Source organism: Leucopleurus acutus, assembly GCF_964270905.1.
Source record: "Leucopleurus acutus genome assembly, chromosome: 16".
NCBI lineage: Eukaryota > Metazoa > Chordata > Mammalia > Artiodactyla > Delphinidae > Leucopleurus > Leucopleurus acutus.
The window spans coordinates 83,992,873-84,015,174 of record NC_139158.1 but is presented as its reverse complement, the minus strand read 5'-3'; the positions used below and the strand labels follow the sequence as shown (position 1 = coordinate 84,015,174).

Sequence of the window (22,302 nt, the reverse complement as noted above, 5' to 3'; positions counted from 1 at the left end):
ACATCCGCCACAAGGGGTTGACACAGAGAACAGTTTCACAATAAATAATTGCTTCTCTAAACTGCACCCCATCCTGCTGGCAAATCAGTCCCTTCCATTTCCTTGTGACACTCACTTTTATACCTGTAACGCTTAGGATATACTCATCGAAAATTTAGCATTTGGTCAAGGCTAGCACCCCGGCATCCACCATCACATCAGGACCTCGGCAGGCCCTCAAAATGCCGGCTCTTATCTCTGTGCCGTCGGGTGAGGGGGCGGCCTCTCCCCATCCCCGTGGATGACTAAACACTGCATCAGCTTCAGAGGCTCAGCAATCTCAGCGTGGCCGCTAGAGCACAGCTGAAAGAGATTGCGAACTGTCAGGTGTTGCGATTCCCAGTTGTTGCCAATTACATAGATAAATAGAGATTTACCTAACTTACAAAGCCTTTGTGTCTGCAGCTTACTTTCAAGCCATTCCCCCAAAGATCCACATTTCTTCCGGAAAACAAATATCACCTTAATAGCCTTGAGCTGGGGGTGCCTTTACAGTGGCTTCCAGGCAACTGGGTCTACTGCTCATCATCTGCCTGTGAAGGGCACAGAGGTCTCTCTGCTGCACGCCAGGGGGTTCAAAACACAGGTGTTAATTTCCTCCTCTTATCACAAACATCAAGGTTTCTTCTTTCTTTCTTTTCTTTCATTTATTTTTTTGGAGATACATTCTTTTAGCGGCACCAAGCACAGCTGAAAATGCCTGTCTAAATCCTCTAAGCCTGAAACTCATCAAACCTGTACAGCTGTGATCCGCGTCTCAAGTTGACGCCCGGCGGCCTCAGCGGCTCACACCCCATGCCTGCCCCATGTGAGGGCTCAGACGTCGGCATGCTCCTGCCAGGGCCTGCATCTGTTCCAACATGGACAAGGGTTTACATTTGCAAAGAGTTAGCTTGAAGTCCACTTATTCTCCAAGAGAAGTGGCTTTGCAACGTGCCATACCTCTCCGCAAACAATTTCCTGCATGAAACCGGAGCCCTGGGCGTCGGGCCCCAGGGCACAGCTGGGATCGTTTTACCCATTAGGGAAACTGGGGTCTTTGGATGGGGCATTCTTGGGGAAGGGCTGTATTGTTAAGTGAGGACCCTTTGAGTGGGTTTTCTCCCCCAGGCAAAACTCATTTCTTGTCCTCAAAGAGGTGGAAATGTGAACCCAGCAGAAGCCATAACTGAGGCCTTCCTGCTGCAGGACCCTCCCCCAGGGGCCTCCCGAAAGGGCAGGCAGAGCCCGGGAGGCGGCGAGGTCCACTCCCCGGGCAAGCGTTTGATGGTGGAGGTCTAAAGCCTACTCGCTTTGTCCGGCCTTAACTTTAACCTATCTCGGAAAAGGGGGGCAAAAGAAAAAAAAAAAGAGGCCTGTTACAAAAGAAGAGCTCTCTGCTGGCTGAAAGAGGAGACGCCTCCCCAGCCTATCTCTAGCCCGTTCCCTGTTTTGAACGGAACCTCCTCGCCAGCGCTTCTAGGCAATTTCAGAGCCTGCCATCCACCTGGGAAGGTGTGAATACAATCATCGCTGCTGACGCGGCCACGGCGAGTTCTCTCTCCCACGGTCTGCTCCCATCTCTGATGATCACGTGCTCAGGATGGCAGCAGCTTCCACTCTGAGAATGTCAATCTGGAGATTACTAACTTGAGTCTTGCAAGAAAGTAGGGACCGGGCTTATAAGGAAAGACTTTTTCTTCCCAAGTAAAGCGTCTTACAGGAGCTTGACATGCATCGTAAAGACCTAGAAGAAGCACCTTTCCAGGCCCCAGTGGGACATCTGTGCCACCGTTCTCATCTCCTGAACATCCAACAGAATGATAACACCAACAGCAAAAGCAACCAGTGCTTTTTCTGTGCTGGCCTCTGCTGCCTTCCTAGAACACACCCAGCACAGCACATTCCTACCACAGGGCCTTTGCACTTACCCTTCCGCTGCCTGACATCCCCTTCCCTCTCTCATCCCTCTGGCTCACCCCTCCCCACTTCCTCCAGTTCTTTATGCCAATGTCACCTGGCCAGTGAGACCACCCCTGTCCACCCATGCTGCCACCACCCCCAACACTTCCTGCCCCCAGCCTGCTTCCTGCTCTCCTTCATATGCCCCACTCTGTGTTTAATGCATTGGTTTGCTATCTTTTTCCCCCACTATTTAAGTGCCGGGAAGGCTGACCTTCTGCCTTATTCCCTGTGGTGTCCCCAGCATCTAGGACGGTGCCCTGCACATCACAGGTGCTCAACAAATCTTTGCTGAATTGAATAAATGCCACGATGGATGGTGGTTTTAATCACGTCCCTCCCTTGCTGAGAAGGGTTTGGTTTTGGGGTGAGGAAGAGGAGAAAAAGGAAGAAGAGGCAAAGTGGGGACCAGCTGGGGCCTAATTCATGCTCTCCTGGCGTCTGTCTCTGCCTCTCCTCTGCATTTTCATTGTGGATGCTGACAGAACCTTCTCCAGACGACTCAAAGCAATCTGCCACCAATTTGGAAAGCCTCCTGGATACTAAGCAGGGTTTAATCCTCCCTTGATCAGACCCTGTAGGACCCCAAGCCGCCCCCCCCCAGGCCATTACTATGAACATCAATTACCATCCCGTTGCAGATGTGTAGGCAACTCAGTAATAACGATTTCTGATCGACTGAATGACAGATAAACCCAGTTGCGCTGCAGGAAACCCTCAGGATCACATAAAAAGACAAGTGGGTTTAAAAAAAAAAAATTCCTAAAATGAACCGGAGGACTCGGAGGGCCTGGTGCCCAGCTGCTATAATTCACCTCTGTCCAGAATCAGCTGCTGAAAAGAAGAAATGATTCTTTTTGTAGAGACCACCAGTTGTTCTGGGAGCAGAGGGGCAACGTGGGCACCGATAGATAAGCCTGCAGGGGCTCTGGGAAGCAGCGACCGGTGAGATTTGTCCAGACCTGGTGAAATCCAGGGTTGGACATCACTGCTCAAAAGCTACAGGGAGCTCAGGACTCAGCTCCTAAGACGCAGGGCAGGCTGTCCACAGCTTTAGGCTGTTCTGTCCCCAGGGGTAATCTACCAAAAGCACCATTGCCCGTGGATGCCCACCACACGCGGTGTCCCGCTGTCGGCCCGCACAGACCAGATGCGCCCCACACGTCCTCTGTGCCCCCCATATGGCAGCGACTCAGAAAGCAGCTTCACCTCCTCGGACACACGCCCCCGGCAGCACCGCCAGCCTGCTTTCCTGCTTCTTTGTCAGGTGTTTGTGCCGTCCTTGAATTCCTGTGGGGAGAGAGCTGGTTTGAATGAATCAACCCACATTTCCACACGGCTGGTTCTTCAGCACCCAGTTAGGAATGATTTCCTCTTCCCACTAACATGAGCGCGGTCCCCCAGGTCCGCCTCTCAGGCACAATTTCTGAAGGCTGAGCACACGGTGGGTGAATTCCTACCAGAGTCCAGCCTCCACCCACACTACTCAGTTATTCATCAGATGTTAAGGAGCCAGGAAGGAAAATGCGGTTGGCGCTTCTGGACAGCAGATCCTGGGCCCCTGGCTACCACAGCACCTGCTGCGTAGGAAGCCCCCCCGCTTGTGCGTCTCACTTGCTCAGGAAGCACCTGGAGGTCCCATCCCACCAGCAATGGCTCTTGGAAGAGGCAGCTCTGCCTGGCGGGGTTGATGCGTCTTGGCCCAAAGTAAAGAAAAGGAGGAGCAAGGGGCATGAGTAGTAAAAACCAGCTTAAGTGGCTACACGGGTCGCAGCTAGGGTCTGCTTGTTTATTCAAGTCCACACTGACTCACAAGCTTCTCTCCAGCAGTTAGAGCAGACTACAGGGTCTCAAACTCAGGGGCCTGGGGGGCTACCAAGTAAGATGATGAGTGACACAGGTGAATGGACATTGCATGTCCCACTCGAACCTGAGTGGTCCTTATTTGGTTCCAGCCTATCCGGCCAAGAGGGGATGTGGGCTGGTGAGACCAGATGGTCCCATTTGCTACTTTTGGAGAAGCTTAAAATATGCATTTGTCGAGGAGGGGGGTGATTCTGCAATTTTAAAGTGTTGGCAACTTATTCAAATTTTGGCAAATTGCCGTGCAATCCAGAAGAAATACGTCTGGAGGCCAGACATGGCCGTGGCGCGTTAAAGGCCTTGTTTTGAAAGGCATTGAAGGGACGGGGCTGCTGCACCCTCTGCGCGCAGCCCGCGCCCCCCCCCCACCCCCACACTCACCCACCCCCGCCTGCAGGACCGCATCGGGTGGAACAGGCAGAGCCCTGCTGCACCCACGTGGCCCAGGGCAACCGATCTCTGGAAATGCAGAAAGCCAGGGAGGGGGCTCATACCCGCGGGCAGCCAGGGTCCGGGGAGGGGGTCGTACCCGCGGGCAGCCGGGGTCCAGGTGCAGAAATGCACGCAGGCGGCGTCCTCGCTCTCCGCACAGGCGCAGCGCGGCGTCCCCTTCGACGGCTGTGAGCTCCGCGGAAAGGTCCCGGCCGACCTCCTGCCCCGGAAGCTGCCTCTGTAGTTGGACAGTCCATAGGGCACAGTCCGTCTGCAAAGGACAGAGAAAGGTCAGGGCCACGTCTGGACGAACCGCCCCAGCCTCTGTGCTCATGGAGCTGGTGAGGGCGTCCGAGATGGTGGGCCTGGGTATGAATGAGGCAGGTGGTGCAGTCCTGTTCCAGGAACTGGTGTCCACACCCTCCCCTGCACCTTGGGCCTTGGGAAACCTCTGGAGTTGAATCTGTCATCCCCGCTACCCCGTACTCCCCAGGCAGTGGGCTGGGGCAGCCGGGATGGAAAGATGGGGAGGCCCTGGGGGAGATGGATGATGGCCTCTCTACATCCTCCCAGCAGCCAGCCCTCTTGCGGAGGGAGCATGCAGACGCCGGGTGGATGCGTTTTTAGTCTTTTCAAGACCCAACTGTGGCCAGCACGCCTCCCAGCCCGGGTCCTTCCAGGGCAGTTCTGGTTTTCCTTCCAGCACTCAAACCCCTGACATTGACATTCCCGCTGCCCTGAACACTGGTCCCAGCTTTCATCCTTGAGCCAGTGGCACCTGAGCCTGGCCATCCAGACCAGTAAGACACCTTCCAGACCCGCAGCCCAAGGCCGGCCCTGGCTCCCGCCCTGCTGGCCACCGAATTTCTTCTGTGCGCACATCATGTTTATAGCCTGTACTCACTGGAATAGGACAAATCCAATTACGGCCATTAGAGACATATGCTGGCCCCCGAACACGGCTTCCTCAAAGCCACAAACGTCAGGGGAACCCTCTGTGCCCTGTGAGATTCAGCCGAGGACAGAACTGACCTTGGGAAAAGTCTTCTTATGAAACTGTTTACCCATCTCATTTACGGTTGGCGCTGGGATGAGGGTGATGGTGTCATTTGAAACAATAAATGTTTGCATCTGTTTCTGGTGCTCGTGTCCATCCAAACCATTGCTCTGCAGGGACGGGAGGCCACTGCCAGGCAATTCAGTGGGAAAAAGTTGAAAGCATATGCTTAATTCATTAGCACTACTGAACAGGGTTTGGGGGACAGATTACTAGTAACTAGAGGAAACACATGTGGCCAAAAGTTACTTTTCCAATAAGTCTTGGTTTTCCTGCTAGTTCCCAGGATCCACCACCTTGGCTTCCGTGAGCCCCATGGAGTCTCACCAATCATCCACCTCAAAGGCGGCTCTGACATTCTCTGTGCGTTTTCAAAATAGCATCAAATTGAATTTCCTTTAATTTGAAACACATGCCATGGAGCCTTTCTGGGGTGGTGAGGGCAAAGTGGGGGGGGGGTGCCCCATCGTGACCTAATGCTTGGAACGGACCTGCTCCCTGCTGGGCAGGACACTGGAGCTAAGAACATAACCCCATAACCCCACCCTCTTTCTCTTTTCCCCTGTCCCCACTCCCTCCCACCCAAGTGAGTTGAGAAACGGCCTTGTACGGCTTCCCTGGATCCAAGCAGGCCCAGTACTGAGCAGTCTGTGCTCACAGGATGAAGAAAGCAAGCGGGGGCCTGTCCCCTTCTGAGCTGAGTCTTGGCTAAAACCCCATCTTTTCTCAGCAATGGGAAACAGGGGTGGGGGTGAGATTGCAAAACAATACAGACATTGTGGTGAGGCAGGATTTGGCTAAAGGTATAGATTTCCAGTAACAGGGCCACATTAAATCTCTAGGTGTTGACATTGAACCCACACCCCCATTTCTTGGTGAAAATTACACACAAGGAATAACAACCACGGCTCCCATTTTTCCATCAACAGCAAGACCTGCAATTTTGAAATTGCTGTCAGTGGATCAGGCAACTGTGTGCGCAGAGCCACTCAACTTTGCAAACGCACGAAGTGTTTTTAGTGAGGAAACAAGGCGACATGGTATTTGCTAATAGAGAACCGCTAAGCGCTTTCCCAGCAGCCTCGTGGGAGGAGCTAGTATGCAAATGAGCCCTTGTAACTTTCCAAGAATGCTTATGGAGGCACGAACCCCCTGCTCCAAGCCCCAGGTGCTCAAGGTGTGCACTCCGCTGGCTGACCTGGAAGCCGGTGGGGGATGACAACATCTATGAACCAGAGGACTTAACAGATGGTCCAGACCACAGATGGCCCCCCCCCCATCAAGAGTTCCGGGTCCAGTGAAGGCCCACCTCCCATAGGTCACAAATTTAAAGGTTTTTAAATCAATCTGATAAGTGCTTAAATAAGAGAGTTCAGCTTCAAAACACCTTGGAAGTTGGAGCTTGATTTTAGGATTCTGGGGCTCCTTGGAGTTCCACGTCGGAACATGGCAGCACAAGGTACATTACCTTCCATCCTGCTCCATCCCACATGCAGCCCAAGCTCCATCTACCCCCCCATCCCACAAGCAGCTGTCCCTTGACCACCCTGTAGGCCTTGGGAGATGTGCTGGAGCCCTGTTCTGTCCGTGGGTATCAGACCCTGGAAGTGGGCTCAGGGACATCTGAGTAGAGGGAGTCCAGGATGGTGACTACCTGGAACATGGTCTAGAAGAAGGGGTATATGGCTTTCAGTCTCATAGACTCCTTGCAATGGGGTGGGAGATAAGGCCAGAGGAGGGTCAGAGGCACCCTCTACGCCACAGGACCAGGGCAGGTGTCTTTCTTTTTTCTATATATATGTATTTTTTAAATTAATTATTTATTTATTTTTGGCCACGTTGGGTCTTCATTGCTGCGTGCAGGCCTTCTCTAGGTGTGGCGAGCAGGGGCTACTCTTCGTTGAGATGTGTGGGCTTCTCGTTGCGTTGGCTTCTCTTGCTGCAGAGCACGGGCTCTAGGCGCGCGGGCTTCAGTAGTTGTGGCTCGTGAGCTCTAGAGCGCAGGCTCGGTAGTTGTGGCGCAACGGGCTTAGTTGCTCCGTGGCATGTGGGGTCTTCCCGGACCAGGGCTTGAACCCATGTCCCCTGCATTGGCAGGCAGATTCTTAACCACTGCGTGCCACCAGGGAAGCCCCTAGGTGTCTTTAGGTCTAAGAGTGGATACCAGCTCCTCAAGAGTACAAGAAAGGGCTACTTCTTTTGCACCTGCTGTGGACCCAGCACAAGGCTGAGCAAATGAAGACTATTAATTAAGCAACTGGTTGTTGATTGTGAGATAAACTAGTCCAATAAGACTGGATTCTCTCCAACCTAAAACATTCAACAACCACAAAATTCATTATAAAGAATTTCCAACACCTGCCAAGCATCCACTATATCTGGGCATACCTCATTTTATTGCGCTTCACAGATATTATGGATTTTACGAATTGAAGCTTTGTGGCAACCCTGCATTGTCAGATGCTGATTGGCATTTTTTAGCAATAAAGTATTTTTTAAGGGATATACATTTTTTTAGACATAATGCTATTGCATACCTAACAGACTGCAGTATAGCGTAAACGTAACTTTAATATGCATTAGAAACCAAAAAATTCGTGCAACTTGCTTTTTTGCTTTGTTGAGGCTGTCTGGAACCAAATCCACAGTATTTTCAAGGTCTGCCTGTATCTCCCTGGTATTAGTCTAAGTGTCAGGAGGATGCAGAAAGGCCTTAAGGAGTTCACATGCTACTGGTGTATGAAAACAGTACAGGTAAGGGAAACCTGACAAGCCAATACGCCCAGGTATGTGCAAGGTACACAGAGCACAGAGAAAGGTTACCTGGTGATCCCATTATTATGTTGTAAAGCACTTACATGACGAGCACTCCACCCGCTCCACAGTTTCCTGATCTATGAAAGGGTTGTCAGACGGACTGAATGATACACTGCACTGCATGAAAAATGCTTAGCAAAGAGCTCCTAGTGGTGAATTAACGTGACTGCTGTTGTTGCTTTTTTGGTCTGGGAATTCAAGTGAGTTGTACCAGACAGAAAAACCCCATCTACCAGGACTGCGTTTGAGATGTGTGCCTAAGTAATAAAGACAGGTAAGAAGGACCCAGAGTGTCGCAGGGCACAGCAATGCCATTCTTTGCCAGGCTTCCTTTTGGCTGGTCTATCATTCTACACTGTCTACCCAATAAGCACTCGTGTTTTAGTTGGTTTGGTACCTTTATCATTTCTTGAATGTTTCTTGAACGGTGAATTGGAAGCACCTAATGATGGAACCAGGAAAATGAAGTTAAATCGGCTGAGAACTTTGACCAGCACACCATCTGACCTGTGGTTTAGCCTGTGTTTTACAGTGGGGCTTAGAGAACACAATTCTTTGTAAAAGTAGTCAGCTCTCCCACCTATTAATGTTCCAGTTATAACACAGAGCTCCAAACAAAAGAGAAGCAGATGAGAAGGTGAGTCCAAGTGCTCTTAGACAAAACACCCCAAAACATTCACACAGGCAATGTCTAGCATTGTGTGTATTTGTATAATAAATTGTCCTCAGCGTATGTGGTTAGAGCATTCATTAGTTGATCAGTGATGGTGGTACCAGAGTCATATTTACCATTTAACATTTTCTCCCACGTGTCATACATAAATGTTAAATACTAAACTTCCAAATCTCCTGTATTCATGGTTCATCTGCATCGTCACACTGGAAGAACTTTCTTTCTTTCTACAAGAAGTTTTTAAATAAGGAAAGTTGAATGTTTCTTTTAAGAATCTGTTTTTAAGTTCAGTGTTGCCTTTTCCTACATGAACCAACCATCTCCATCCCTCTGATCGGAAAATTGGCTTCAGTCCCTGAAGTGAAAGGAGGGAAACAGATATTCACAAGGGTCAGCTAGAAGCAGCAAAAGGAGCTTCACTGGCCAAATTCTAAATTCTCAGGAAAGTTTATCGAATTGTCCTTGAAAACCCAGTTTTGATATCCTCCCCCCCAACACGGAATAGCACTCAACAAATACCTGTGGAGTGGTTTTCAATGTACGGGCCCTGGACTAGACTCCGGGTGAACATCCGTGAACGAGACAGCCCAGTGGCCCTGTACACACACAGTTTTAATCTAGTACAGGGGTTAGCAAACTGGCATTTTTGTGGGCTTCATCCAATCAAAAGAGGGTGGTTTTTCTTTAATCTGAAAATTTCATACAAACATCACAATTTCCAGCTTCTCTTGTATAACTGGAAGTTATACTCGCTCCAACCCCACACTCTAACATGGCAGCAGGTGTCTGGAGCTGAGTGATACTGTCAGAGCCTGGCTCAAGCTCTCTGTTTGGCCCCAGTCCCTGTATCTGTCCTTCTTTGCTTGCTTCTCTCACCTGTCTAGCCCTCAGGGGCATGCAAGTTTACAAGCCCTGCTCCAGTGGCTTGTCCCATAAAGCAAAGCCAGACAGGTCACGTGCCACGGCGACAAAATTAGCACCTGCTACTATTTTTACAAATAAAGGTGCTGTCATTCTCAATTCAAAAAGCCTAGGTTCTAGGGAGTGTCTCCCCAACAAACAGAACATTTTCACTTCACGGTCAGAACATGAAGTTGACGCTCTGGTTCACATTTTTCCTGCTGAAAGGGAAAGCAAGGACAGGATCGCCTTTGGGACACACTGTACAGAAGGCATGACTCTGCTGACCAGTCCTGCAGCCGAGAGGAAGGGGAACAACTGTTTCCCAGGGGGAGGCAGACAGGCAGAGGCAGCAGCCCCAGCTACCAGGCACCAGCAGTCATTAGATACTGCCCCCCACCACTCCCCAGAGAATCAACTTCGAGACTCCAACATGCTTTCTAACTAGGGCTTGATTTCAGATTTTATTAAATTCCTTCCTTAGAAGACACCACTCACTTGTTCTCTCAAGCTTCAAAATATCTTCTTGGGCAAGGAAGAAAGTGTGGATCAACTTCACTGACTGTCTTTGTAACCTTAGCCAGAAAAAACTGCTAGCTAAGAACTCTGTTTAAGAGTAAGACAGGATGAAGTAACTACAGGAAGTGGCTGAATATTCAAAGGTCTATAAAAGCATCCATTCACTTCAACAAGCATCTAGTGGACCACCCACCCCCCCACCCCACCCCCGCCCACTGCCACTTTGCACAAAGACATAGAGGCAAGAGGGAAACACCAGCTCAGAGACAGGAGCACCCCTCTCGAAGGACTTAAAAGCCCACAATTCTCTAGAGCCTGGGATCAACGCTGGCTGTTTTTGTCTCCTGGAATCCAATCTCTTATCTTTCCCCTGGGGAATTATCCCTCCCTCCCTGTGTGAGGTCCTGCAGAGACTGTCGACTGACAGTCTCACCTTCCCCTGCCTCAGGACTCAACAGGTGACCCAAGCTGGCCCATCACACCCTCTCCCTCCCAAGACACCTGAGCAAAGCAATTCAAGGTCAGAAAATACTCTGAAGCTGCTACTTGCCGGGTGGCTCCATCCTGCCTTGTCTATTCGACTGTGCCCCCACTGGGACCCCCAGTCCCGTCTTGGCACCTCTCCTTTCTAAGCCTGGTACTGCTTCTCCCTCCCTCCCAGTTTGTGGGCCACGCTGTGTCCTCCCAGGAAACTTCTATGCTGTGTTAGCAACACTAGGTTTCTGTTGCTTGCGACCAGTGACCTCTAGCTGACCCCGGAACTCACTTTCTCTGGATGGATGCAACCATGATCTCTTGGGTTTCATAGAAAGACCCGGAGTCTCTGCAGCTGACAAGGACAAGTAGAGATTTTCTTCATGGAAACAAACACAAAAGAATACGTTCCGCATCAGGACAAAACCCAGCCAACGGAGCTGGCTGGAATCCTTTCTTCCCAGGTAGGCCCACTGTGAAATGTTCGGTTTGGATCACACTTTGGGCGGGTGGAAGCAAGCGGATGACCCCATGATGCTCAGGGCCCAGCCCCCAGACACTTGGCTGACCACCTCACAAGGCTTACCCTCCAGTGACTTGATTCCTTGTCCACTCACCAAACGCCTGTGAAAGTCTGCTTGGGACAGGCCTTGTGCCAGGCAACCACTGGGTGCCCTTCCGACCTCCAGGAAGGAAAACAGCCAGAACACATCTCCTCGTTGGCCTCGTTATGCGAGCAGAAACACACACACACGCTTTCTGGCTCTAAAGGACGCGCCCCAAACTTCATGCTCACGAACAACACAAAGTGAAGTGACCATTTGCAGCTTCACTTCTGCAGAAAATCCCCGCATCTCTAAAGGGGAGGATCCCAAGGCAGATTGCTCCTCCACCACCAGCACTGGGGAAAGTCCTCCTGCAGCCTCAGAAACAGCCAATGGCCCAGAGCACTAGAAACATCAAAAGAGCGAGAGCAACGTGCTGTGGGCTGGAGATTAATTTTTTTTAAGACATTCCCCCCACCCCACCCCCCGAAAAACCAACCCACGACTTTCGAATTTATCCAGGACTTGGTTGTTGGGGAATTTTACCAGAATTACATACATTTTCAAAGAGAACATTGACTCTCCATCAATCGGACCCAAGGCGTGGGGGCGTTCCTCACCTGTGCTGCAGGTGTGGCTTCCTTCTTGTCCCCTGGGGTTGGTAACAGCTGGTCTCTGCCTGTTCACCTCAGCACCCAGGGCAGCCCAGGCAGTACCTGGCTCAGAGCAGGTGCCCAATGATACCTCAGCATCTCAGTAACAAAGGTCTGCTACGTGAAGAAAGGAGGGAGGGAAGGAGGTCTCAATTGGCCATTTCTTCTAGGCCATGCCCAGTCTGCAAATGTACAGAATTCCTGGCTGAGTCACTGGACTTCACTATCGTTGTCCTCAATCGGCCCCTCTTTGCGGTTCTTCTAGAGAGAATATGGTCTCTAGATCACAAGAAATGGAAGAACCATGTCTTGATAGTAACTTCCACAGACACAAGAGGAAGAAACCAGGCTGCCCGGATGGATGAGGCCTCAGAGACAAAACCAGAGGCTGCCCTCGGCAGACAGACCCAGGTTTCTGGCCCAAATTGAAGACTAGCTCCCTGAGAGGCCCTAGGTGAGTGGCTTCTCTCTGGGGTTGAGAAATGAAATGACTGGCTCTCCGGAAGGTCCGTCCAGCTCCAAATTCCATCGAGAGATTCCCGAATGCCCTCACTGTTCCTTGAGCATCTCCGAACAGCACAAACCCTAGAGCAGGGCCCAGCCCTTCTCTCCAGCAATTAAACCACAATGAAATGTGGCGTCTCTACCCCACCCAAGCGGAGAGATTCCCAGGATCTCACCAACTGTATTTAGAAACCTTTGGCCCAAAGAGTAGGACTCTCCCACGTCCTACCGCCACATAACTGAGCTTAAAAATCACCCCAAAGCCACAGGCTGTCTCATTCCATCAGCTCCCTGGACACGGCATCCTCCTCCCCTAATGCAGACACAGGGGCTCTGAATGAAGGATATTTGACCAGTGGTCAAAGCAAGGGAGAACGGCAGAAAAATCCTTCTGTGTTCGGTGTGTGGGGTGGGATTTCCAAGAATGACAGCTTAAAAAAAAAAAAAAAAAGTTAGGGCAACAAACGCCTGCAATATTTGGAGAATGAAGCCATCTATGGAATCCAACAGATTAGCTGGTTTCCCCTCCATCTGGTACAACCCAAATGCCTCCATACGAGTTAGGCTAGAGTTTCTCTCCCCAACCCCCAGTGACCCTAACGAATTCCAGGTCGAATGTAGGCATGAGCAATCCACGTCTGTCTGGCATGGCCTCATTATAACTTTATGCAAAGCTGCAGACAGATGTGGCTCAAAATAGTTCCCAGCAGTGGAAACAAGGGGTGAAATAAGGAGCAGGTATTTTTTTAAGAATGGGGGGTATCTGTACAGGGATTAAAACAAAATAAAGACACCATCACACACCCCTTTAAATAACCCACAGACAGCAAGAGAAGACACTGTTGCTAATTTTCAGGAGACTTCATCTTACGGATGGAAAAATCCTACTGAAGGAAGACATGCTCGCCATGGCAACAAAAATAAAGACACTCGTTTTCTTCCTAATCTAATTGTTTGCGTCCTTGTGGCAGCTCTGATCACTGGATAGCTGACCTCAAGCTAAGAAGACCTGAGTCCCTCTAGAGAGACAGGCTTTATCCCCAAACAAGAACCAAGCACAGGGGCAGATCCTGTCTTTATTAAAAATGTCGATATTTGGTCGATTACGACGAGTGATTTTCGCACTAATGTTGACTTTTTGAAAATATCGCATTAAGTTGTATTTTACTTTTTGACATCTCCAAGTTTGCACCTGAAAGAGTGGGTCATGAGCCCCACCCTATTCTCCACCCTGCAAGAAACCCACGGAAATCGGATTTAGAAAAACCCAGAAAAGCTACAGACACCTCTGCTCTCTTGCCAACTTGCTTCTGACTTTTGGCAAAGCTGCTGGCCGCTCCCCAAGTTGTGGGCTGTTCGTGCCATCACCGAGCAACAAAGGATCACAACACGTCGGCCACATCAGCCTCCGAGGCTTTCTCATGGATGCGTGAATCTGTTTCTGGTTTTTAAATTACCGGGCCGGGCACAGGGTTCGCTGGCTGCCCTGTTCTAGCGTTACTGTTTATTAAGGCCTCCTGCTAAGTCAGCCCTGAGACGCTATAAAAGAAGAGAAGACCTGTGTCTCCACGGCTCTGAACATTGCCAAGTTCTCCCAAAGCTCTTGGCTCTCCTGAGATCCTGAGCTGGGACACGTGAGAAAGGCCAGGGGATGCCCTAGCCTGCTGTCCATTCCTAGGAGACTTAGCCGGGGAGCAGGGCTTTAGAAACCCCCTGAACTGTGTCTGGACCGGCAGCTCATCTACACTGTGGCCATTGCCCGGATTTATTTTCCTTCCAAATACAATTGGTTCCTATCCCAAATAGGGGGAAAGCGTGTGTGTTTGTGTGTGTGTGCATGCGTGCGCACACACGCGTGTCCCATTTTAAGGAGGTCTCTGTTTCCACCGAAACATGGCTTAGAATGAGATGGGGTCATTTCCCTCTTAAACAGTCGATCTATTTCTTATGTGCTCCAAAGCTGAGGTCAGTGGCACGGGGTTACCTGGAGCTAGGAAAGGGGCCCCAGGCAGCCCCACTGGACGCGCTGAGATGCTGCCAATCCGGAGCGGGAGGAAGAGCTGGCGCTACAAAGCCCTGTGCGTTCCGACCCAGCCGTGGGACCCCCTTAATGAAAGCAATGTTTGCTCCCCAGCTTCCTTTATTTTAAATTCTTGCAGGAATATACCGCACCAGAGATGTCAGAGCCTTTCATCTGCCTTCACATTTAAGGCCAAGTTCCTAGCTGCAATGCCCCTTTCATCTAGCAGAAATCTAAATTCTCCCTTCAGGGTCATGCAGGGTCACGACCTCTTCCTACCGAGTTTTCTGGAGGCAAATCAAACTGCCTTCCAGCCTCAAGCCTCTTTCTCATCCCGTCAGGATCAGCTGCATTTCAACGAACCCATTTCTGTCCCTGGATATCTCACCTCCTCACAGCCACTCTGGGGTAGAAAAGGGGACTTTCAGTCCACGTGAACCCAACCGGAAGGTCACCTTGTGTGAGCCGACCTTGCCAACAAACTCTGAAATTTAGCCCCGAGGCCGTCAAATCTGAAAGACGCATCTTGCCGTGAAATGTTCTGAGCTACGGCTACCCAAACTCAAAATTGGGATGGAAACGTCTACTAGACTTCCAAGGGGGAGATGGTTACACGGGAGGGAAACAACTCAGAGCGTCAAACCACGATCAGTCAGAACCCTGAGCTCAAGATCACTTTTAGTCCGGCTGATACAGTCTTTTCTTCTGTGTCCTTATTTATTTACCACTTTTGTAAACAGATTCCGTAGTTATTTCCTGGGATCCCTTCCTAGTGGCACACACTCAGGTCCCCGGCGGTGCTGGGTGCCTGGGAAACGGCTGCAAAGCGTTGTGTCTATGCTGCTGGACTCACCCTTACTAAGATTTCATCGTTTAACGAAAAAGTTCTAAACAGATCATTCGAATTATCCTGAAATGCCACACCCCCTCCCTCTCCCCTGCTTCAACTGTACCCACCTCCCCATTTAGCAGAGGGAGCCCAGGGCAGCACCTTCCGAGAACACCATGCCCTGTTGCCCCAAATTCTAGTTATTTACCAAGGTGGGTGGGACTCACGCAAGAAAGGAGGGGCAGAAAGGGCAGAAAGAAATCTCATCAAGCCTGTAACAACCTTTGGCCACCAGAGCGCTTATCAAGCCACTTATCAGCAGTCCTCCAAACACACCTTTTCCCAGGGTCTGTAAACCTTATGCAAATCAGATGCTAATAGACCGCGCACCGAGGGCCATAGAGGAGGGAAAAGCTGAGGTACCCGGGGGCAGCCTCCTCAGCGTTACTGCAGGAAGCAGCGCGAGCCCAGTCGGAGGGTCCAAGGAAGCTGACCTCAGCAGGACTCGAGCTACCTAGTTACCGGCTTCTCCAGTCACAGACTGGGATACGGCAGGTGGGGCGGCAGGACGGGTCAAGCAGCCCCAGGGGCTGTACAGTTATCTGCGTGGTCACGTCTTTGAGGGACTGAGTGTCTGCTAGAGTCCAGACACTGTGCTGAGAATGCCCCTCACGCTTTCTCATGTCGTCCTCACACATCTTTACTCAGAAGCCACGGTCAGCGTCAGTGTGGACCACTGTCACCATCATCACCATCGTCTACATGGTCATGACGTAGCTCAGAAAGACTATCCTTCTGCCTCAAAAGCTGCATCTCCAACAACGATGCTCCCAGTCCTGACTCACGGGTCACATGACTGTCATTGGGGTCTCTGAAATCACATGGTGGGCGGGCAGCCCGCCCCGCATCAGTGGGAGGCTACAAACCAGATCCATCCATTCCTCTGGGATGTTCTCAAACTTAAAATGTCCCTTCTGGGGCTTCCCTGGTGGCGCAGTGGTTGAGAGTCCGCCTGCCGATGCAGGGGACGCGGGTTCGTGCCCCGGTCCGGGAGGATCCCACGTGCCGCGGAGCCGCTGGGCCCGTGAGCCATGGCCGCTGAGCCTGCGCGTCCGGAGCCTGTGCTTCGCAACAGGAGAGGCCACAACAGTGAGAGGCCCGCGTACCGCAAAAAAAAAAAAAAAAAAAAAAAAGTCCCTTCTTAGAAACGTGCTGGCATATTTCTCTTGAACAACACAGGAGGCAAAGATGAGTCTGTGGAATTGTTGCCTTTTTGTGGTAGAATACATTGAAATACAATTTAAATGTTTTGTTATTATTCTTTTCACTCTGCTTCTCTGGGGAGACACGTGTCATTCCTGAGTCAGTGTGGCCAGGTTGATCATCTTGTTAGGTCACCATCCTAGAGCCACACTGATGTCTGCAACTTACCCAGGGGCACAGGGAGAGGGTGGTACCACCCCCAGGCCATGCAGCGAGTCACATCCAGGACACAGGGCAGAGCTCCTGGGTCTGGAGTCTTCCCACGAGATTACAGAGCCCAGATTTTCCACCACAGCCATGATTCCAAACATCCCGCACTGCTCTTTCCAGAAATACATTCCTACTTGTCAGCCCATGTGGCTCGGATTTTTGTTTGGAAACATGGTCACTGTCACAGCACCACAATGCCTCCCTCATTATGTCCTTGGAGAGATTTAACAGATGGAAATTTCCCTCAATTCTCAGGAGAAAAGTGGGGAGGAACAGAGCAGGGCTCCTTGCTGGGGGCCCTGCAGCTAACTCCACTGGCCATCTGAGAGTGAGTGGCTTCACTGCACAGCCAGGTGTACAGTGGCAGGTGCAGAGGGACTGCCCTGCTATGGGGTACCATTAGCACTGAGCGCTCTGTGATGGTTCATTTTTTATGTGCCAACTTGGCTGGACCATGGTACCCAGATATGTGACCAAATGCCAGTCTAGATGTTGCTAGGAAGGTATATTTTAGAGGCAATTAACATTTAAATCAGTAGACGTCGAGTAAAGCAGATCACCCTTCATAAGGTGGGTGGGCCTCATCCAATCAGGTGAAGGAGAGGGCAGAGAGGAGTGAGGTGCCCTGAGCAGGGAGGGAATTCTGCCTCCAGGATGCCTCAGACTGAAGAGTGCAACATCAGCTCCTCTGTGTGTGTGTGTGTGTGTGTGGTGTGTTTATATACACATAGATACCTACACACACAAGTCCTATTAGTTCCATCTCTCTGGAGACCCTGACAGACACAATCCCCCACCATGTCATAGGACACTCCTGTTTTTGAAGTATTCTCATGGAAAACAACCCCGAGGGCACAGGGATGTAAGCACAAGTAGGGACACTACTTGTCCCTACTTCCCTCCTTATTATCTTGTTCTCGGCAAATTTTCCATGGCCTTAAGACGGGATGTGTTTTTCTCTGGTGCGGAGTTTTGTTTTTGTTTTTGTTTTTGTTGGCAACAGTGGGGTTGCTGGGGGGAGGGGAGGGGCGGGGCTTCCTAACGTGGCCAAGGAGAGCCACGAGCATCCCTTGTCCCGTGCGTGAGCTGCTATCTCCGCCGCCTCCCCAGGGGCGAGAAGGGCAGTGCCCAGGATGCACTTGGTTCATTTCTCTTTGGGGTCCCAGATCTTCTGGAAGAAACAATGGAAGTCATGGGCAACAGCTCTGGGAAAATCCACACTCCCGCACGCGTCTATAGGGATGTGCGACCTCTGGCAGCACCCACACACCCTGGGACAGCAACGCCTCATTTGTGGGAGAAAGACCCGCAGACGGAACCTCAGTGACAACAAAGACAAGGGCCTCACAGGAAGTCACCAGCGTTACTGGGATCTACTACGTGCTGGGTGCTACTCGAGCGCAGGTCTGGAAGAACCAAGTGTGCAGAAGGATGTGGGGAAACCAGAGAACTTGGATCTCACACCCAGAAAACACCTCTGGGAGCAGCTGGTCTCTCGAGCCTTCACTTTCCACGTGAGATACAGTAACTACAGCATCCCTCCTGAAGCTTGTGGGTCCTTAAACGCAGCCAAAACAACCATTCTCCAAGAATGCCTGCAACCTTGCAAGCATCCTTCCGAGATACAGCCGGATTTTTGCCTCTGCCTCCATGTGACCGGAGGGCAGAAGAAGGAAAGACACCAGAAGCTGAAAACCACCCAAAGTTCAAGACTCTCTGTTTAGGCCTGAGGCTCCAGACCCCTGCGGGTTCCCAGCATAGCCAGCCGTGGGGACGGGATGCAACTCACACCCTGGAGAAGTTTCGAGACAGCAAGAGGGTCTGCTAAAGAAGAGGGGGTGACAGCTAAGGGGTGGGGCTGGAAAAGCCCTCGGTGTGTGCTACCCTCGTCCGTTTAGCTCAATCCAGTCATTCTTCAGATGCTTCCATTTCTCCAAAGGTCCAAGTTCCCTAAAACCCATTTCCTCACTTCGCGATCTTATCCAATATGTTTTAAAGTTTGCCAGTGGACCTGTCCATATATCAACAGAGAATTTTTGGACGGAAGGAAAGAAAAGAGGGAAGGAGGGAGGGAGGAGGAAAAGAAAGGAAGACAGAGAAAGACCATCCAGGAACATCTTCCGTATAAAAGTTATGTCGCTTGTCTGACTTCAAAACGCTCAAGCCTGGCTATTGTCATTTTTTTTCGTTTCCCCGGGTAGCTCACGAAACTCCCAAACACCATATTTAATCCTTTCCCCCTAGTGTTTAAAATGAATCAGGGTCAGGGAAGAGGGGAAGAGGTAAATCAAGCTGTGAGAGGAACGTAAGCAAGTTGGCTAGAAAAAGCCAAAGACCCGTGGCTTCCTCTCGGGCCCTACACCACAGCTCAGAACTGGGAGACAGGATTCCCACCAGGTCGCAGGGCTTTGCGACAATCGCTTCCCGCAGCCAGCGCTCAGGGCTTGGCAACAGGCAGAGAACTAAGGTGGTCTCCAAATATCCCCTCCTCTCCTCTGCAAAGGCCCCCCTGCCCCAAATTTGCTTAGCTTTCTTCTTTCTCCTTCTAGACCCACAGCCTGGGATTCCTACCAAGGCTGCCCTCAGTCCTGGGTTCTGTGAAGCTAATTTGGTCAGAGGACGATGCCAGGAAGATAAGCATCAGAAATGACAAGTGTCAGGGTGATGGGGACGGTAGGAGAAGGTGACCCTGATCACTGTCTGAGAACAGAAGGCAATCAGTGACAGCCCGTCCAAGAGTCCCTCCCCAGCACACATCACTTTTATGACCTGGCCCCATCCTGCCTACTGTGGGCTGACGGTATGTGCAGGAGCTGATCAGACACAGCCCGGCAGGCAGATTCTGCAATCAGGGTCAGCTTCATTTTGGGGGACCTGGGATAAAATGCAAACGTGGAGCCCTTGCTTCAAAGAGTATTAAGCATTTCCACCGCTGTGCTGCACACCTGAAACTAACACGATATTGTAGGTCAACTATACTTCGATTTTTTTAAAAAAAGTATTAAGCATTTCAAGATGGCAACAATACGCTTTAAACCATGAGGGTCTTTCTGACCTGGAACCCTGTGCACGTGTCCAGGCTCCCCGCTGGAGCCAGCCCTGCTTGCCATGCTGTACAACAGGGTGACTTTCCAGACCTCTCCCAGATGCACTGAGAGGGCTCACGACCTGGTTTGAAACGCATTCGGCCCCCCAGGTTCACCCTCTTTTGCACTTCATCCTCGAGGTGTCAGTGAAACAAGGTGGGTATGTGAGGTCCATCGAGATATCACCCGGGGTGCTCAGAGGTTAGATGGCTCGGGATGAAGGAACCCCTGAAGGACCCGAATCAAGGGGCTCCAAACACCGTGGCAAAGTTGCCTTTGCGGGCCAAGGGCTCCAGGAAGGCTAAGAACCCCTAGTCAGGTGCGAGCAGGACGCCCACGAGACCCCAAGAACACCTAGAGACATCTAGAGCCATCTGGTCCAAGTCCCAGACTGTAGAGACCAGGAAGGCAAAGTCCAAAGGCTGGTGACCAGAGCAAGGTCAAGCCCTCTTCACAGTTTGCAGGATGATGTTTCTGCAGAAGGGGTTCCTGAACTGAGTCGCTGCCCACGGCCTCGGGAGAGAGTGAGCTTTACAGCAAGGAGACCCCACAACTAAGTCAGGTATCACTGTCTCGGTCCTGCAGTAAGAGAGTTCTTAGGGACCGGAAGGGCCAAGGGGGAGCTGTCCAGGGCAGGGGGTGACAGTGGGCAGGAGAAGCCAGCCTGGGAGGACCCGCGGGCTTGCCCCCACAGGAGGTAAGGCGCCTGGAGCCCATGGAATTTCACCCCTACGGGGCAGGTTCCATGAGGCCCTGCTAAGCCCACCCCTGTGCTCCCTAGAGAGCAGGCTGATTTCAAGGAATCTGAAACTCCGTGGAGGCTGGCAGGGTCAGCAAGGGGGGCCAGGCCCACTTAGCCCCTGGGGCAGGAGATAACTTTCGGGGCTTCTTCCCTCCCAGAGGGACTTCTCAGGTGTCTAATCCCTCCGGCCGGCTCATTTCACTCAGAGGGAGGGCGCGCCCTTCCACCGGATCAGAAACTCTGGGGTTGGGTTTCTCCTGGGCCAGACCCTCGGAGGGGATGGGGGGTCACACCCTTGACCTGCAGACCTGACCTGGGCTGGTAGGAGAGCCTAGCAAGGGCTGAAGGCTGTGCCAGGCGGGCTCTGGGCTGACCAGGCTGGGATGGGACCAGGTCATCCCGGAGTGTGAAGAGAGGAGCCTGGCCCAGGAGCCCCCGCCCCCAGGGCTGACTCACTCAGGAGTGTTGATCCAGATGATGTCCAGGTGGCAATAGTAGACACACTCTTTGTCCTTGTAGGTGAAACATGTACAGCGCCGGGCTCGGTGGTGCACGGGGCCCCCCTTGGCCGCCTGCTCCCCAAACCGACCAGGTCCCTCCTCCTGCCCAGGGCTTCTGGGGCTTGGACCGCGCACTGCTGCTGTGGCCACAGTGTCCTCTGCGTCCCCCTCCGATGTGGCGGCAGAGGGGGCCCGGGGCTCGCCGCTCCTGCCAGCGTCCCCAGGCTGAGGGCGAGGCACCAATCCTGCAGAAGGCAGATTGAGGGGCTCCTGAGTTGCCGAGGGTGCAGGCCCCGGACACCCACCATCCCCCAAAACCCAGGGGAGGGGGAGCCAAACCTTCTGCCAAGTTTGCAAGCTAATGGTACTTTCTGTTAAGTCTCCAAGCTACGCCCGAGGTTCGGAAAAGTGTGCAAAGCTAGGCGCGCCGCTTCCGAAAGGTTTGCAAGTTGCGTGCACACTTGGTGAAAAGCTTGGGAGCTCTTCTCGCCGCGCAGCGCGCAAGCTATCTGTGCCCGCTGAAAACGTGCAAGCATTGTGCAGGCTTTCGGAAAACCGTGCAGTCATTTTGCACAGTTTCTGAATCGTTTGCAAACTTTTGGAAAAGTTCCCGACTTCACGAAATACCGACAAAGTCCGCCCCGGGCCCCGGGTCTCCAGCCTGCGTGTGGGCTGCAACCTCCCGAGCCCCCGGGGGTCCGTGCCCTCAGCTTCTGCCCCCCAGCCCGCCCCCCGAGCGCCTGCAGGGGTGGCGAGCCGGGGCCAGAGGCCTCTGCCAGCAGTGCCCCCTTCCCCGCGCCCCCCGCCCCGCCCCGCCCGTCCCGGGGTCCTTTTGTGTGCGCTCGCGCCAGGAGCCGCGCGCCGCCCCGCCCGCTTACCTGCGGCAGAGGTCACTGCGAGCCCGAAAAGGAACCACAGCCGCAGCTCCATGAACCCCGATCGGCCGCGGGAGCACCGGGCCGGAGGACGAACGCCTGTGGCCGTGAAAGGGGGCTCGTGCCGGGCACGGCGGGCCTCGCCCTCCGGCTAGGCGGTCTTCGAGGCCGGCCGCTGGCTGGCTGCGTCCCGGGCTGCGGCCAGGAGTTGGCTGCGACGGTCTCGAACTTCAGAGCGCGCTACCCATCCCGGCGCAGGGCTGGCCGGCTGTGGGCTCCGGCTCTTCTGCTTCCCGCACCACCCCCCTCGCCTCCCCGCCCCCCGGAGGGGCTGGAGCTGCCGCGCAGGGCCTTTGAACC

The 22,302-nt window shown here is 52.3% G+C and overlaps 1 protein-coding gene across 1 annotated transcript; it reads right to left on the bottom strand.

Annotated features, from left to right (window-relative positions):
• Nucleotides 1-302: 302 nt before the first annotated feature.
• Nucleotides 303-21,997, bottom strand: EDN3 (endothelin 3; the record flags this gene model as incomplete). The annotated part of the gene is made up of 5 exons (XM_082856822.1): nt 303-342; nt 3,190-3,270; nt 4,373-4,546; nt 21,024-21,312; nt 21,946-21,997. 5 exons carry the CDS (start codon nt 21,995-21,997, stop codon nt 303-305), a joined length of 636 nt encoding a protein of 211 aa, XP_082712948.1.
• Nucleotides 21,998-22,302: the final 305 nt, after the last annotated feature.